The sequence below is a fragment of the Pogoniulus pusillus genome, chromosome 8 (genome assembly GCF_015220805.1).
Source record: "Pogoniulus pusillus isolate bPogPus1 chromosome 8, bPogPus1.pri, whole genome shotgun sequence".
Classification (NCBI taxonomy): Eukaryota; Metazoa; Chordata; class Aves; order Piciformes; family Lybiidae; genus Pogoniulus; species Pogoniulus pusillus.
The window spans coordinates 2,374,372-2,390,843 of NC_087271.1; the positions used below are offsets into that span (position 1 = coordinate 2,374,372).

The following is a 16,472-nucleotide window of genomic DNA, read 5'->3' on the forward strand; positions in this document are numbered from 1 at the left end:
CAGGGGTCTCTGCAGCAGCCCTTTGCTGTTGCACCAAGTGGACCTGATGCAGCTGCAGTCATCAGCTGCCAAGTTGTGGTCTTGGGGATGATTTTGGTTCATTTGATCTGTTCTGGGGACATTGGTTATTTGTAGCCATTGGAATGGCCCAGTACCAAAGACAAGGCACAGAGACGTAACAGCTGCTGAAGCAATGCCAGGTGCGCAAAAGCAAAGCTGCTGCATCACCTTTACACTTGAGTAACTCAAAGACTTAAACTGCTGCTACATTGTGGAATTTAAGGGAAAAAAAAAATGTTTTCTAACATTTAACCCCTGGCCTTTTAAGCAGATGTAGGCATGAGTCTGTGGAGATGCACATGTTCCACTTCACTTCTAGGCAATGGTCCACCTAACACTAAAACACATTCTTTCCTCCTGTCTTTATGATAGGGAATAATGACATCCCAAAATTGAATGTCTTGGGGTATTTTCATCCCAAGTTCTTATAAACCAACCAACAAGATGAAAAACATACACAAAATGAAAGAGAGAGAAGATGATAAATTGTTTTGTTCTCCATGATGAGGGAAGTAACAGGGAAAGGGAAGTCTAAAATGGAAGATGAAAGAGATCAACATTTGTTTACTAAGCCAGTACAAGTAATATGAACTGTAACCACACAGGATCATAGAATCAGGGTTGGATGGGACCACAAGGATCATCTAGTTCCAGCCCCCCTGCCATGCCCAGGGACACTCTACCCTAGGAGCAGGCTGCACACAGCCTCATCCAGCCTGGCCTTAAACACCTCCAGCCATGTGGCCTCAACCATCTCCCTGGGCAACCCATTCCAGCCTCTCTCCACTCTCATGCTCAACAACTTCCTCCTCACCTCCAGCCTCACTCTCCCCACCTCCATCTTTGCTCCATTCCCCCCAGTCCTGTCACTCCCTGAGAGCCTAAAAAGTCCCTCCCCAGCTTTTTTGTAGCTCCCTTCAGATGCTGGAAGGCCACAAGGAGGTCACCTGGGAGCCTCCTCTTCTCCAGCCTGCACAGCCCCAACTCTTTCAGTCTGTGCTCACAGCAGAGCTGCTGCAGCCCTCTGAGCATCCTCATGGCCCTTCTCTGGACACACTTCCAGCATCTCCACATCCCTGTTAATCTTGTGACCTGTTCATAGAAGGCCACCAGGTTTGTCAGAGGTCACAGTGGCACCAGAATGAATAGAAAAATGGAGAAAAAACAGTGCCTAGTACTAAATGAACACTTCATAGGTGAAGAAATTTCTGCAGGTCTTTTATGTTTTCTCTTTTAGAAAGAAAGGAGAGGAAGGAAAATGAAAGAAAGGAAAAAAAGCCCCACTGTGGGAGCCTGGACCAGTGAAATATTAATTAAAAATGCAATAGGATTAAAGTGATCAGTTAGAAGGACAACTCCCAGGCTAAATCCCGGTGTGCCCACTGTGGCAGGGATGTGATGTGCAGAGAACTCTCCCATGCGGCATAAATCTGCCACTGCATGGTGATTGCGTTCTAACAGCAGAAGGCATTGCTGCCGGAGATGGAGCCTAAAGCCACTGCAAAGGAAGCTGGGTTTAATCCTATTCTCCCTGGTATCCTACGTGAGTGCCCACTGAAAAGTCACTGAAAAGAAGGTGAGAAGAAAGTGAAAGAGGGAAAATCTCCAATCTTTGCCGTGACTCTGTTCCAGACAAAACCACTTCTAAGTGTGACTGCTCGGTAGCATCAGTGGAAAACCTCTCTGTAAGTTGCACGTTTCACAAACTGCTTTCCAAAGAGATCCCCAGTGTGGGCAGAAGCAGTGTCTCCACCACAAAGGGTGCCATGCCCCTCATCCCCCTCCTCCAGGCCCATGCTATGGACGTGCCTGTTGTGTCAGACACAGAGGGGAAGCTGTGAGCTTGTGACTTCAGTCCACAAAGCCTCCACACGGACATTCCCTGTCTGACAGCCAGTGGCGAACCACTGTGGGCATGACCCTTCTGACACTCTCTGCTGCTTCTCACTCTCCTGAGCCTCAGTTTAACTGCCCCTGGCTCATCCCTCACAATTAATTTTTTTTGCAGCTTTTCCTCTCATGAACCAAGTCTTTCTCCCAAGTAGCAAGAGAAAGGACAAGGGGAAACGCCTCAGGTTGCACCAGCTGAGATTAAGTTGGATAGTAGGAAAAACTTCTTCCCCAAAAGAGTGTTCAAGCCCTGGAAGAGGCTGCCCAGGGGAATGGTGGAGTCACTGTCCCTGGAGAGATTTAAAAGATGTGTAGTTGTGGTGCTGAAGGACATGGATTAGTGTTGACTTGGCAGTGCTGGGCTAATGGTCAGACTTGATGATCTTAAAGGTGTCTTCCAACCAAAACTGTTGTGTGATTTGTTGATAAAAACCAAAACACAATGTGTGCTGCAGCTGCACAAACCTCTGCTCAGATATTTTCCATCACAAAGCAGCAACATGGTGGTGAGGGAGCATACACCACGTTGAGATCAAGCCCATCTGAGGCTCAGGATTGGCTGTGGCCACCTGGAAATCTAAATTGGTACTGAAGAACGAGCCCAGAGTTTGTATGTCCAAGGCCACAGACCAGGGACACTGCAGAAAATGTGGCCTGGGGCCATTTAGGGAGCTGCAGCATTGGGATTTGGGGTTGCTAAATGGGTCCTGCGTGGCAGACACAACTCCCATGGGACCCAACTGTGTCGATGGTTTTGAAGGTGGCAGGCATCTTCCTGGGAGTTGCAAGTGGTGGAAATGAAATGATAAGGCTCCTGTGTGGTTTACTGTAGGTGGTTGTACTTTAGCAGGGAATTAAGCTGTGGTAGGACCACCTCTCTTGGGAGCAAGAATGACAAGGCCAGGAGGGAAAGAAAAGCATTCAAAGAAAAGACTACAAAGCCTTGCACTGGATGAGAGCTAAACCACAAGATCTATGATTTTTGATATAATTTAACAGTTAACAAACACTTCCAGTTCTGGATATTAACCCCAAATTTCATGCCTGCAGAGCTGATAGCAGTCAGGTACAAGAGATGCCCAACACAAAAATTAAGGCTGTCCTCTCAGCAAACAAATTTGAGTTATTCATTCTCTACAGTATGGGTGAGTAGCCTGTTCCAGCATCTCACCAAGGAGGTTGTAGATGTCCCCTCTCCAGAGATGTTCAAAGCCAGACTGGATGAGGCTTTGAGCAGTGTGATCTAGTGGAAGATATCCCTGCCCATGGCAGAGGAGTTGGACCTAGATGATCTTTAAGGTCTCTTCCAACCCAAACTATTCTATGATTCTATGATTTGAACTAGATGATCTTCAGAGGTCCCTTCCAACCCCCACTGTTCAGTGATTCTGTAAATTCATGCTTTTTTGTCCAACTGATAGAGGGGGGGATGGGCAGGAGGTGAAGGGAAGAGCCACAAGTGTTGTCTTAGGTGCACTGTGCAGGATGTGGCCCTCCTGCCCTTCCCACTGCCACTGTCATGTTGGTGGGTGCTAGGTGTCCATGGCCCATCGATTCAGCTCAGAATTTATGGGGTGGAAGGGAGAAGGGACACTTTCCAGTTGGTGAAAGGCTGAAGCAGGGTTGGGGGGGCATAAGGTGGCACCACACCAACTTCAGTCACGGGGCAGCGCACAGATCTGGAAGGGCTTGGGGCAGCGAGTGAGGCTGAGCGTGAAGGCGAAGGTCAGTGTGGCATTTGCCGGTGGCTGGAAGGTGAACTTCTGCAGGAGGGCTGTGAAGAAGATGAAGAGCTCGGTCCTGGCAAGCTGCTCCCCGGGACAAGCCCGCTTGCCTGGAAAAGGAACAGAAAGGACCCCAGCGGGTGCAGAACGAGCTTCAAGCACCACTCGGTCTGCGCTCGCTGGCGCTGCCGTGCAGAGGCTGCAGGAGCTTTTCTTCCTCGAAAGGTTAGGTGGCAATGTTCACCCACACATTTTGCACAAACCTTCCCCAGAAGTTTACTGCTGAGCAAACAGCGACGGCTGCTCGGAAAGACCAAGAGAGGAAACTTGGGGGGGGGGGTAGGGGAAAGCCCTTTTATGCAGCTTGCACAAGAGGGAAAAGCGGAATTTTGTCACCCTGGGATAACAAATTGATCTCCCTCCTGCTCTGAGCAGTCAGAGATTGCTGGGATTTGTCACCGTGGGGATGGGCTGAGAACTGGACAAGGAGCAGTACCCTCTCTCTGCTCTGGAGAAGGCATTTTTTGGGAGATTAAAAAGAAAAACCAAAATTACAGGCATCTTGACAAGGAAAATCCTCTCCCCACCTCCATCAGCCTACCTGCAGAGAAGGGCAGAAAAGCTTCCCGCCTCCTGTACTGGCCGTTTTCCAGGAAATGCTCAGGATTAAAGGTGTCTGGAGTCTCCCACACATTTTTGTCAAACATGATTGAAGTCAGGCTGGTCATCAGGGTGGTACCCTGCAAGAGGTGGAGAAAACAGGGGATTAGATGATGGAGAAGAGCCGGTGTGTTGTCACACGAGTTTGTTGTGACCTCTGCTCCACACAACGTAAACTACTCATACAGATAAAATAGAATCATAGAGTCAAGCAGGTTGGAAGAGACCTCCAAGATCATCCAGTCCAACCTAGCACCCAGCCCTATCTGATCAACTAGATCATGGCACTAAGTGCCTCATCCAGTCTCTTCTTGAGCACCTCCAGCGATGGCAACTCCATCACCTCCCTGAGCAGCCCATTCCAATGGCAAATCACTCTTTGGTGTACAAACCCCTTAACACCTCCAGGGATGGCAACTCCATCACCTCCCTGGGCAGCCCATTCCAATGGCAAGTCATTCTTAGGTGTACAAAAGCCTTAACACCTCCAGGGATGGCAACTCCACCACCTCCCTGAGCAGCCCATTCCAATGGCAAATCACTCTTTGGTGTACAAACCCCTTAACACCTCCAGGGATGGCAACTCCACCACCTCCCTGGGCAGCCCATTCCAATAGCAAATCACTCTTATGTGTTTAAAAAAAATCCCGGCTGAGGCACTTAGTGCCATGGTCTGGTTGATTGGACAGGGCTAGGTGCTAGGTTGGACTGGCTGAGCCTGGAGGTCTCTTCCAACCTGCTTGATTCTATGAATATAATATAATATGATATAATATGATGTAATATAATGTAAAATAATAATAACAATAAGAACAACAAGAATTCTGTTATATTTATAAACCAAGATTATTATAATGATAAAAACAAATTCATAAAACCAGAATTATAGTAATTAAAAAATATAAAATATATAAAATTAAAACCTAATTATATTAATTATAAAATCATCATAAAAAGCATACTAATAAATATACTAATACTTATTATTATTATATTTTTAAGAGCAATTTTTTTTCCTAAGCTATGTAATGAAATGAGGGTAAAAGCCTACAGGATTGCTCACTTCTTTGTGCCTCTCTCTCTATCAACACAGCATTGATCTGTTCCTTGTGCTGCTGTCACTGATGTCAACATAAACCAACTTTGAAGTGCTTATGCTGTGCTCCCATAGGAATTTGCAGCACTTTATATATATATATTAAGTTTAATCCAGAACTTTTTAATTGTCTTTTTACTTGTATTTTTTTTTAATAGCCTGATTTATTTCCACATCTTCCATCAGGAAATGGGAAATATTCTACTAAGTGAGGAGCAAGTTGCCCAGATCTTTTATTTTCATTTCCCTTGATGTTCCCAGTCATATACCTGGAAAAATGATGATACTTACATGCCAGGAAGAAATAGTCATACCTAAAGCTCATCTTTGTTTTCCTAATTGCAGAACAGTGTGCACACATCAGTACCTGTTGCCTGGCTTTTATCAAGTGCTACTTTAAACAGATCATTTTGAATTCTCTGTGGAATTACCAAACCCAAACTGTTTGCTTTCCTGTGTTTCTTGGCTCTTCATTCCCACAACACATGGAAAGCATCTTTCATAAAATTTAAGGCATAGAGTTTAAAGTTATGACCAATACTATAGGATCTCACAATTCTACTCAATAAGGAGGTGAGAGCCATAACAGTGACCAGCAGGAGGTCTTTGTATTGTCTATATAGTTCTGTGCTATCTCCCCAGGATAGGATTTGACAGGACAAGGGGCAATGGGTGGAAGTTAAGGTGTAGGAAGTTTCACAGAATTAATCATAGAATGGTTTAGGTTGGAAGGGACCTTAAAGATCATCCAGTTCCAACCTCCTGACATAGGCAGGGAAAACTCCCAGTAGAACAGGTTGCTCAAGGCCTCATCCAACCTGGCCTTGAACACCTCCAGGGTGGTTGTGGAGCACAGAAGCACCCAATGTGATCTTCGATCTTCGATCACATTGGGTGCTTCTGTGCTCCACAACCACCCTGGGCAACCTGTGCCAGTGTCTCACCACCCTCACTGCAAAGAACTCTTTCCTAACATCTAGTTTGAATCTCCCCTCTGCCACTTTAAACCCATTCCCCCTCGTCCTGCCATTACAAGACTTTGTCAATAGTCCTTCCCCAGCCTTCCTGTAGGTTTTGTGTAAACCCTATGAGGGTGACAGAGCACTGGAACAGGCTGTCCAGGGCGAGTTGTGGAGTCTCTCTCTCTGGAGATATTCAAACCCCACCTGGATGTGTTCCTGTGTGATCTGGTGTAGGAGATCCTGCTTTGCCAGCAGGGTTGCACTGAATGAGCTTTCAAGGTCCCTTCCAGCCCCTGACATTCTGTGAAGATCCTACTGGCTGGGTCCTCTCCAGGTGAGATCCGGGACTTAGACCACGAGGGACAGACTGGTGGTGGCCCTCACGTACCTTAGGCAGGTGGAAGCCAGCCAAGGTGGTGTCGCTGGTGGACATCCTGGGCACTCCCAGCGGCACGATGTTGCCCATCCGCAGCACCTCGCTCAGCACTGCGCTGGTGTAGGGCATGCTCTCCTTGTCGGCCACCGCGGGCTGGCGGGACTGGCCGATCACCGCATCGATTTCCAGCTGCACTTTCTCTGCAGAGAGCAGAAAGCAATGAAAAGATCTGCCTTCAGCTGGGATACAGGCACGGCCAGCGTGTGCCAGAGCTGGAAATGAACTCTGTGTTCTGAGTTTCACTTATCTGGGTGTGAGATAAGCGAAGGACCTGCCGATGGCCGTACCCTGGATGTGGGGGTACGCGGCCATGTAGAGCAGAGCCCAGCGGATGGCGGTTGCTGTTGTCTCAGTGCCGGTTAGGAAGAGGTCCAGGGTGGTGCACAGCAGGTTTTCCTCATGGAAACATGAGCTGGAGTCATCCTTAGACTTGAGGAGAAAGACACGACCATGAAAACTCTTCATAAGGAGGACGTAGTTTCAAAACCCCAAACTAAAATCACCTGTACATAGCTCAAGTTATGCTGCAAGTTCATTATCACAACTCCTGGACTTGGAAATGGCTACCTCTTAATTTCACTGAATTTGAAGCCCTGTGGCCTGCTTTGAAAAACACTGTGTTTGCCATGGAGTGACTTCTGAAAGCAGGGAGCATTTTCAGATGTGAAAAAGCACAGGCCTGTGAGCTCTCAGAGAAGCATGGACACATTCCCCAAGAGATCTCTTCGGCCATGTGACAGAATAACAAATGGAAGATGACAAAGCATAAATACTTTGAAGTGACAAAAACAATTACAATCAATCTCAGTGTTTTCTAAATGATCAGACTCTTACTGTTGCTCAAAAGTGATTTGCCATGGGAATGGGCTGCCCAGGGAGGTGGTAGAGTTGTCATCCCTGAATGAGGCACTTAGTGCCATGGTCTGTTTGAGTGGACAGGGCAAGGTGATAGGTTGGACTGGATGGTCGTGGAGGTCTTTTTCAACCTGGTTGATTCTATGAGTTGAAAGAGGCAGCAGGGAGGTGGCTACAGAGGAGACCAAAGCTGCTCTAACAAAACGACCTCGAGTCTTGTGTTCTCATCTTGTGGATTAAGATTTAGGTGGCTTTAGGTATTTCCCTCTTACCTTTTCTATCTCCTTCAGGTAACAGTCAATATAGTCTCCTGCCTCAGACTGCTCCAGATCCTCCTTGTGCTTTGCAATCACTCCCTTCACAAAACGCTCGAGTTTCTCCCAGTGCCTGAAGATTTTCCTATAGGGTCCTGGCAGCCACCTCATTATGAGAGGGAAAGCATTATATAGCTGGTGAGAAACCAAACAGAGCAGAAGGGCATTTCTTGAGTTAGAAAATAGCAGGGGTGATAGTTGAGAGGTCTGCATACTTTATTATCTCTGCTTGCTACTAGGAAAAGTATCAGGTCTGCTACAAAGGTCAGTTTAGTTACACAGACGAGAATTACAACAAAGAAGATAAGACTCAAGCAGATATTTTCTGCTGATATGTCTGATAGTGGGTGGCCAAAGCTGTGCCCCGAGCTAAAGTGGCCAGAAACCAGGGTGGATACAGAGGAGGCCCTTAGTGCTGCTGCGCATGGAGAGGCTGGAGGGCAGGTCTGCCCAGGGGTGTGTGGCCGTGCAGGAGCTGTGTCCTCAGGTGCACCTCTTTTGCTTTTAGCCTGGACTCTCAGAGAGCTTTGTCGTCAATAAAAAGTATGATTCTATGTGAGAAACTGGTTGGGAAAGGTGGGGAGAGCAGAAGGGGAATTTTCAGAGTGTTACTGACTGGTTTTGTACACCCATGGCTCTCTTCAGTGCTTCTCCATTGTTCTCTGGTTAGGACATTTTGTGTTTCCAATCCTGTAGTGTTGTTTGCCCATGTGCCTCGGTAACTTTCACTTGCTCCTTGCTTTCCTGACAGATGTGGTGTATAAACCCAGGCTCGTGTAAAACAATGCTCAGGGCCATTTCCTCTCTGACACGACTCTTTTTCTGCAGAGGAAAGCAGGCTGCAGCTCCAGGTTGTGCACACTTAGGGCACCTGAAGCGAGAAAAGCATCCAAGTGTCTTTACCTGGCCCCAGAAGCTTCCCATGAGCAGCAGCGTTTCGGCCAGCGAGTGCAGCAGTTCCTGGAAGCAGCTGTCATGGTAGTCAAAGCGGTTCCCAAAAGTTAGGGAGCAGATGATGTTGGAAACAGCGCCGTTAATCTTGTAATGAGGGTCAAATGGTTGTCCTGGAGGAAAGGAAACAGAAGGCAGCTTTCTGTTTTTCTTCCCGAGTTTCAGTCAAAGCCCTGCTCTGTACCAGGTCATAGTTGTGACCCTGGGGTTAGACCTCATCTATTTTTCAGCCACAGAGATGCTAAAGCTTCACTTCATACCCTGCAGCCTCTGCCACCTTCCTAATTTCCAGCATCCCACTGGAGGTTGGGCCAGGACATCCTCTCTCTGAGGACTTCTCTTCCTGTACCCAGCTGCTGACACACAGCAGTGTTAGCACAGAGCTGCCCAAGCTTGATTTGAACTATATCCCAGAGAAAACACCCAGAAGCAGGCAGTGCTATGGCTGTTGACTTTGCATGCTCCAACAGGCTTCTGGTGCCAATTTAAAGCACCAGGAGAGGGTGCCCCAAAGCTTATCTCAGGGCAGGGAGGTCAGGACTAACCACACTGCAACAATGCCCTTGCATTGGCCTCCAACTATCGACCACACAGAAATCAAGTGAGATAGAGGGGAGAGGACTGCAAGTTTCTGTGCCCTCCTGCAAAATCCAGCTCATACAGCCCATAGACACCAGCCCCTATAACAGCAAAGCATGACATGACAGTCATCACATCTGCATTACTGAGCAAACATAACATCTCTTAGGACATGTTTAAGCAACCTGGAGAGCTACTTGCCATGATATGGAGAGACTACGAGTAACAAATCCAGCCCAGCCCTGAGCTGCTGTCGACATCCTGGGAAGCATCACTTTGAAATGCAAGGCACTCTGCACAGGACTGCTGATCTCTTAGTAATTAAACTGGGCTGGTGCTCAGATATCAGAATGATGGACATGATCACTATTTGTCATTACTAATGGGAAGAAAGGCCCAAACCAGCAGCTTAATTAGTTTATTGATTAGGAGCATAAAGGACTATAATCAATTGGCAACGTGAAGTATTTGGCCTGTTCAGCGCACCAGCGATTAAAATGGAGCAAGTTCAGTATGTAATTTCCCAATTCCTATTTAGATCTCTCTTGTTTACTATATATAGCTCCATAGAATTAGCTAAACCCCATCTGCTTCTATTTAAAGCTGAAGTGCAACTTCACCCCTGTACCAACATACAAATTATTCTTACTAATATCGTGCTGGCAGTTCTTAAAAGCTGGACCATAAAAGAGCAAGGCACATGCTTCATCTGTGCAGGAGACAAAAGGAAAGCCTGACTAAACAAGTTCTAAAATACTCTGCAAAACCAAGGACAAGCAGAGGTTAACTCAGCCCCTCAGTCTACGTGCCTGACAATGCAAGAATCACTCAGCCTGGAGAAGAGGAGGCTCAGTTGCTCTCTACAACTACCTGAAGGGAGGTTGTAGCCAGGTGGTCCAACCACAGTTGGTCTTTTCTCCCAGGTAACAAGCAACAGAACAAGGGGGTACAGTCTCAAGCTGTGCCAGGGGAGGTCTAGGGTGGATGTTAGGAGGAAGTTGTTGTCAGAAAGAGTGATTGGCATTGGAATGGGCTGCCCAGGGAGGTGGTGGAGTTGCTGTGGCTGGAGGTGTTGAAGCAAAGCCTGGCTGGGGCACTTGGTGCCATGGTCAGGTTGATTGGCTAAGGCTGGGTGCTAGGTTGGACTGGCTGAGCTTGGAGTTCTCTTCCAACCTGGTTGATTCTATGATTCAATGTTAAGGGTTGGAAGTGACCTCTGGAGATCATCTAGTCCAACCTCCCCTTCAGAGCAGGTTCAGCTAGAACAGGTTGCACTGGACAATGCCCAGGAAGGTTTTGAATGACTCCAGAGATGGAGACTCTACCATCTCTCTGGGCAGCCTGTTCTACCATCCTCAAAGTAAAGAAATTCCTCCTCATGTTTTGATGGAACTTTCTATGTTCAAGTTTGTGCTCATTACCTCTTGTGTGCTGCTGAGCACCACAGACAAAGGACTGGCCCCCTGACACCCAGATTCTATGATTCTATTTATAGGCATTGAGACGATCCCACCTCAGTCTTCTCTTCTCTAGGCAAAAAAACTCCAAGTGCCTCATCATTGTTCACAAGACATGTTCTAGTCCCCTGCCACATTTATTCCTTCTCAAAGTACAGGAGGGATTTCTGAGGCACATAAACATGAGAGATTTAATAGGCACCTAGTTTACTTTTGCTTAACGAGAATAAGAACACACTAAAATAGAAGTCCTGAGGTCTAAAATAAGTGCTAAAAGGCACAGTCTGGGAGTGTGAGATTTGAGCTATTGAAGAAATGTTTCTCATGTTAGGGGCTGGGCTAGAGCAAGTGTTTTATTGCTTGTTGCTCCTTTAGCTGGAATCTCTGGGCAGGGTACCTTAAGCACCTACCTTTCTCCTCCTCAACCGTCTCCACAAGGTACCGGCTCTCCTCTTGCACTTTCTCCTCAAAACTTGCAGAAATGCTTTTCAGTGTTGCTGCAGTAAACTTCCTCTGTTGCCTCCATACATGCCCATTTGATGATATCAGACCTGTAGGTAGAAAAAGAAAACCCCAAGTGAACAAACCTCACCTCTGAGTCACACAGGATTAGGATTCTGGGTTCGGAAAGGGCCACTCATGGCAAACAAAAACCCCAAACCCACAGACATGGAAAATCTAAAGCTTTGCCTGAGAATTAAAATTCAGGAGTAATTGGCTCATGCTAAAGATCTGGCTGTATGGATGTGCTTTAACCTGCTACTTTGTCACTTTGCTTGGGGGAAAAAAAAAGGTGCAAGTCAAAATACTCTAAGTACTATCAAGCTGCTGGCAGAGCTGCAGGCAGGAGCACTGCACCTCAGCTCGGCAGCTACGTGCAGCTGGGCGAGAAAAAGGACAAATTAAAACCATGGGGGAAACTCTCCAAGTGTATAGATCACTGAGCAGCTGAATTTTTCCCTGAGGAGAGGGACTTGGGGGTGCTGCTGGATGAGAAGCTCAACAGGAAGCAGCAGTGTGCACTTGCAGCCCAGAAAGCCAAGCAGAGCCTGGGCTGCAGCAGCAGAAGTGTGGCCAGCAGGGCCAGGGAGGGGATTCTCCCCCTCTACTGTGCTCTGCTGAGACCCCACAGGGAGTACTGCATCCAGTTCTGGAGCCCCTATGACAAGAGGGATGTGGAGATGCTGGAGTGTGTCCAGAGAAGGACCATGAGGATGCTCAGAGGGCTGCAGCAGCTCTGCTGAGTGGACAGACTGAAAGAGTTGGGTCTGTGCAGTCTGCAGAAGAGGAGGCTCCCAGGTGACCTTCTTGTGGCCTTCCAGGATCTGAAGGAGACCTACAAAAACGCTGGGGAGGGACTTTTTAGGCTCTCAGGGAGTGACAGGACAGGGGGGAATGGAGCAAAGGCAATGGAGGTGGGGAGATTGAGCCTGGACGTAAGGAGGAAATTCTTCAGCACGAGAATGGTGAGAGCTTGGAATGGGTTGTCCAGGGAGGTGGTTGAGGCCCCATCCCTGGAGGTGTTTAAGGCCAGGCTGGATGAGGCTGTGTCCAGCCTGATCTAGGGTAAGGTGTCGCTGGGCATGGCAGGGGGGTTGGAACTGGCTGATCCCTGTGGTCCCTTCCAACCCTGACTGATTCTATGATTGTATACTTCTCCTCTTTCATCAAGATCTGACTTTGATCCCATCGTCTTTTTCATGCTGGAAAGCAGTGAGAGCAGCAGCCATGCAGGGGTTTGGTTGATGAGGAGGTTGTTCAGCCTGGGGAAGATGAGGTTGAGGGGAGACCTTATTGCTGTCTACAACTACCTGAAAGGAGGTTGTAGCCAGATGGGGTTGGTCTCTTCCGCCAGGCACCCAAAGAGCAAGAGGACATAGTCTCATGCTGTACCAGGGCAGGTTTAGGCTGTACATTAGGAAGAAGTTCTGACAGAAAGAGTGATTTGCATTGGAATGGGCTGGGGAGGTGGAGTCATCATCCCTGGAGGTGTTAAAAGGAGACTGGATGAGGCACTTAGTGCCATGGTTTAGTTACTCAGAAAGTGTTGGGTGATAGGTTGGACTCAATGATCTCAAAGGTCTTATCCAACTTTCTCAATTCTGTGTGATTCTGTGATCTTCCCTATATCCTAGAGAGGTTAAACCAAAAATTGCACCTGTGAGGTTATTAGGACTGATTTCCCTTCAGGCAACGAATAACAGAATCAACCAGGTTGGAAGAGACCTCCAATCTCAAGCAGTCCAACCTAGCACCCAGCCCTGTCCAATCCACCAGACCATGGCACTAAGTGCCCCAGCCAGGCTTTGCTTGAACACCTCCAGGCACAGTGACTCCACCTCCTCCCTGGGCAGCCCATTCCAATGCCAGTCACTCTCTCTGGCAGGAACTTCCTCCTAACATCCTGCCTGAACCTTGAGACTGGCACAGCTTGAGACTATGTCCCCTTCTTCTGTTGCTGGTTTCCTGGGAGAAGAGCCCAACCCCACCTGGCTACAACCTCCCTTCAGGTAGTTGTAGCCAGCAATGAGCTCTGCCTTGAGCCTCCTCTTCTGCAGGCTGCACACCCCCAGCTCCCTCAGCCTCTCCTCAGAGGGCTGTGCTCCAGGCCCCTCACCAGCTTTGCCTCTCCCCATGCCATGCACTGTGCAGGTTTTTATGGGTGCAGTTAGCAAGGGCTGAATTTAAGCTGTTTCACTCATTTTTTACCATTGCAAATGAATGAAACATGTAGGACACTCCTGGGAGCTGTGCTTACCAAAGCCTCGGAATATTTCTTGGAGGAGTGGAATATTTGGCCGATCTGCAAATATTTCAGCCTGGTGGAGGAGGGCTTCTCTCACCATCTGGTATCCATTGATTACCACAAAAGTCAGGCTTCCAAACTGCACACTGAAGATGTTCCCATATCGACCAGTAAGCTGAAAGAGAGGACAGCACCCTCTGAGAGCAGGAAGGTGGAGATGTTGAAAGCTCACTTGGAAAAGACCTTGAGCAACAGCATCTATCTTTGAGTTTAGACCTGCTTGAAGTAAAGTGACTTAAGAAAATCCCAAAGCCAAGTCTGCAGGTCACATCCAATCTAAACTATTCTGTGAAGACTGGAAGTGACATAAAAAGATGCCAGAGAGCTATGGTGTGGGAGATTCCTTATACTTGTTATCAGGTGGGACCTGGTAATGTTACCTCAATTTAACTTGTAATGAGGACATTACCTGCTTTGTAAACTATGAGCATCTGCTCCATCACTCTTCTTCACATCGAGGGTACAGCAAGAGCTGGAGGCACCAGCTGGGTCACCACACCCAGGCCCTTGCTGCTGAGGGCAAAGCACAACAAATTATCCCTTTCATCAACTCTGTGTCTAGAGACCTGTGGTGTCTTGCTCCAGCTCTCTCATTTAGAAAGTGACTGCAACTGCTGATAGTCAGAAATCTGCTTCTAATTTTAAGCCCGAGTGCTTATGGCCAAATTAGAGCCATTTGCCTTGCATGGACCTTGCTAGCTTCAGTGTCTCCTGTGCAGTGTTTAACTCCCTGATGTACAAGAGCAAAGGGTGATCCTGTAAGGACAGGATGAGGGGCAATGGGTTTGAAGTGGCAGAGGGGAGATTCAAAGCAGATGTTAGGAAAGGGTTCTTTGCAGTGAGGGTGGTGGGACACTGGCACAGATTGCCCAGGGAGGTTGTGGAGCACAGAATCTCTCAATGTGATCTTTGGTCGCATTGGGTGATTCTGTGCTCCACAACCTCCCTGGAGGTGTTCATGGTCAGGTTGGATGAGGCCTTGAGCATCCTTTTCTAGTGGGAGTTGTCTCTGCCTATGGCAGGGTGTTAGAACTGTCTGATCTTTGAGGTCACTTCCAACCTAAACCCTGCTATGATTCTATAAGTAGAGGCAAGAGACAATCAGCAGAAAGGGTATTTTCAACCATCAAGTCAGAACTTCTCCTTCCACTTTTCATAGAATCACTGGAAGGGACCACAAGGATCATCTAGTTCCAACCCCCTGCCATGGGCAGGGACACCCTATCCTAGATCAACAAGTATGAAATATGTCACTTGTATTGGTTTTGGAGGGAGTCAAAGCTCTGGATGCCTTTCCAGAGGAATCACTACCACTTTCTGTGACACAAGGATCTAAAATAAGCCTCAGGGTCTTCAATGTTTCTTTCAGACGAAATGGGGCAGATCATTGGCCTCTGAGCAAATACACTGACAAGACAATTTCCAGGATGGCTTTTCACAGCCCAAACACTTAATTTCTCACAGAGCACTTGCCACTCATCCCTCAGCCTGGCTCAACCCCTCCAAACCCTTGCTGAGCCCCAGCAGAAAATGGTCCTGATCAGGAGGACCATGTAGCTCTTTCTCCGCTATGTTTCTTTGCCATTGGACCTTTCTGCTCCCACGGCAGAGGAGATGACAGCAAGAGGCAAAACCAAAGAGGGTCATCTATCATACACAGCTATTACATAGTAGTTCTTCAGAGGCTGCACTTTCCTGGCAGATTTGGTGGCAAAAAGCCACTGAAGACATAAAATACTGTTAGTAGGAGAAACGCCCATGGAGATCTTACCTTCTGCAGTGCAAGATGGAGGGGCTGCTTAAAGTCCACAACAGTTCCCACCAGAGGAAAGAGCTGTGGCCCTGGAGGGAAATTCCTGGGTCGTCTCTTTCTCACAAGGTCAATGATCAAAAGAAATACGACCAGAACCACCAAAAGCATCCAACCATTCAGTTTTTCCATGACAGAAACAAAATAAGGCCAAAGCTGAAGCTCCATCCTGGCTGAGAAGGCCATGGATCTTCATCCCAGGAAGGGACCTGAGGCTGGTGTTACATTTGCTAAAACAGGAGCAAGAGAGGACTGGAAAGAAAACAAAAGAAGCTAGGATGATGACAGCTTACTGGGGACAGGACTAGCCATGAGCAAACTGCTTTCTCATGCACAGCTACTGCGAGACCACCTGCTGAGCAACTAAGTTGAAACAGCAAAAAGCAACCCCAAAACCTCAAAATACTTGGCCAAAAGAAAAGTAACCTTGCAGACCTTTAGCTTTACATCTCTATCAACTCCCTGCTTTTCTTATGGAAGAATATTTCTGCCTTCTGCCCTTAACAAGGAGCTCCTTTATACAGTCACTTGGATGGGATTATAAGCATTATAAACATCTGAGGTTAGGTGAAAGCAGCTTACTTGGCTAATTACATATGGTGGGCGTTGCATAATTCAGAAGTTGGTAAGGCATCCGAGGTGATGGACACCATACAAGTTGCTCAGGGGCTGATCCTGTTAAGTGCTAAGCACCATCTGCAAAGGGCTGGATGTCTTCGGCACCCACCAAAGCCTGCCTGGCTTTGCTGGAGTCATCAGGTGAAGTTCGGACAAGGGAAGCATTACCCTGCCCAGCCACTTAAAGGAGAGTTAAAGGAGCTTAGTTTCAAGAGTGAGAACATAGGCTCCTGTGCCTGTCAGCTAAAGGAGAG

General features: G+C 47.6%; 1 protein-coding gene across 2 annotated transcripts; it reads right to left on the minus strand.

Moving 5' to 3' along the window:
• Positions 1–2,921: 2,921 nt before the first annotated feature.
• On the minus strand, positions 2,922–15,768 carry LOC135177266 (cytochrome P450 2J2-like). 2 transcript variants are annotated; one of them, XM_064146976.1, is made up of 9 exons: positions 15,562–15,768; positions 13,743–13,905; positions 11,395–11,535; positions 8,901–9,061; positions 7,956–8,132; positions 7,116–7,257; positions 6,781–6,968; positions 4,276–4,414; positions 2,922–3,784 (listed from the first exon to the last, which is right to left on the minus strand). In XM_064146976.1, exons 1-9 carry the CDS (start codon positions 15,766–15,768, stop codon positions 3,606–3,608), a joined length of 1,497 nt encoding a protein of 498 aa, XP_064003046.1. In that variant the 3' UTR covers positions 2,922–3,605. The 2 variants fall into 2 exon arrangements, with proteins under 2 accessions (XP_064003046.1, XP_064003047.1); XM_064146977.1 differs by having other exon boundaries at positions 7,116–7,251; positions 15,562–15,711.
• Positions 15,769–16,472: the final 704 nt, after the last annotated feature.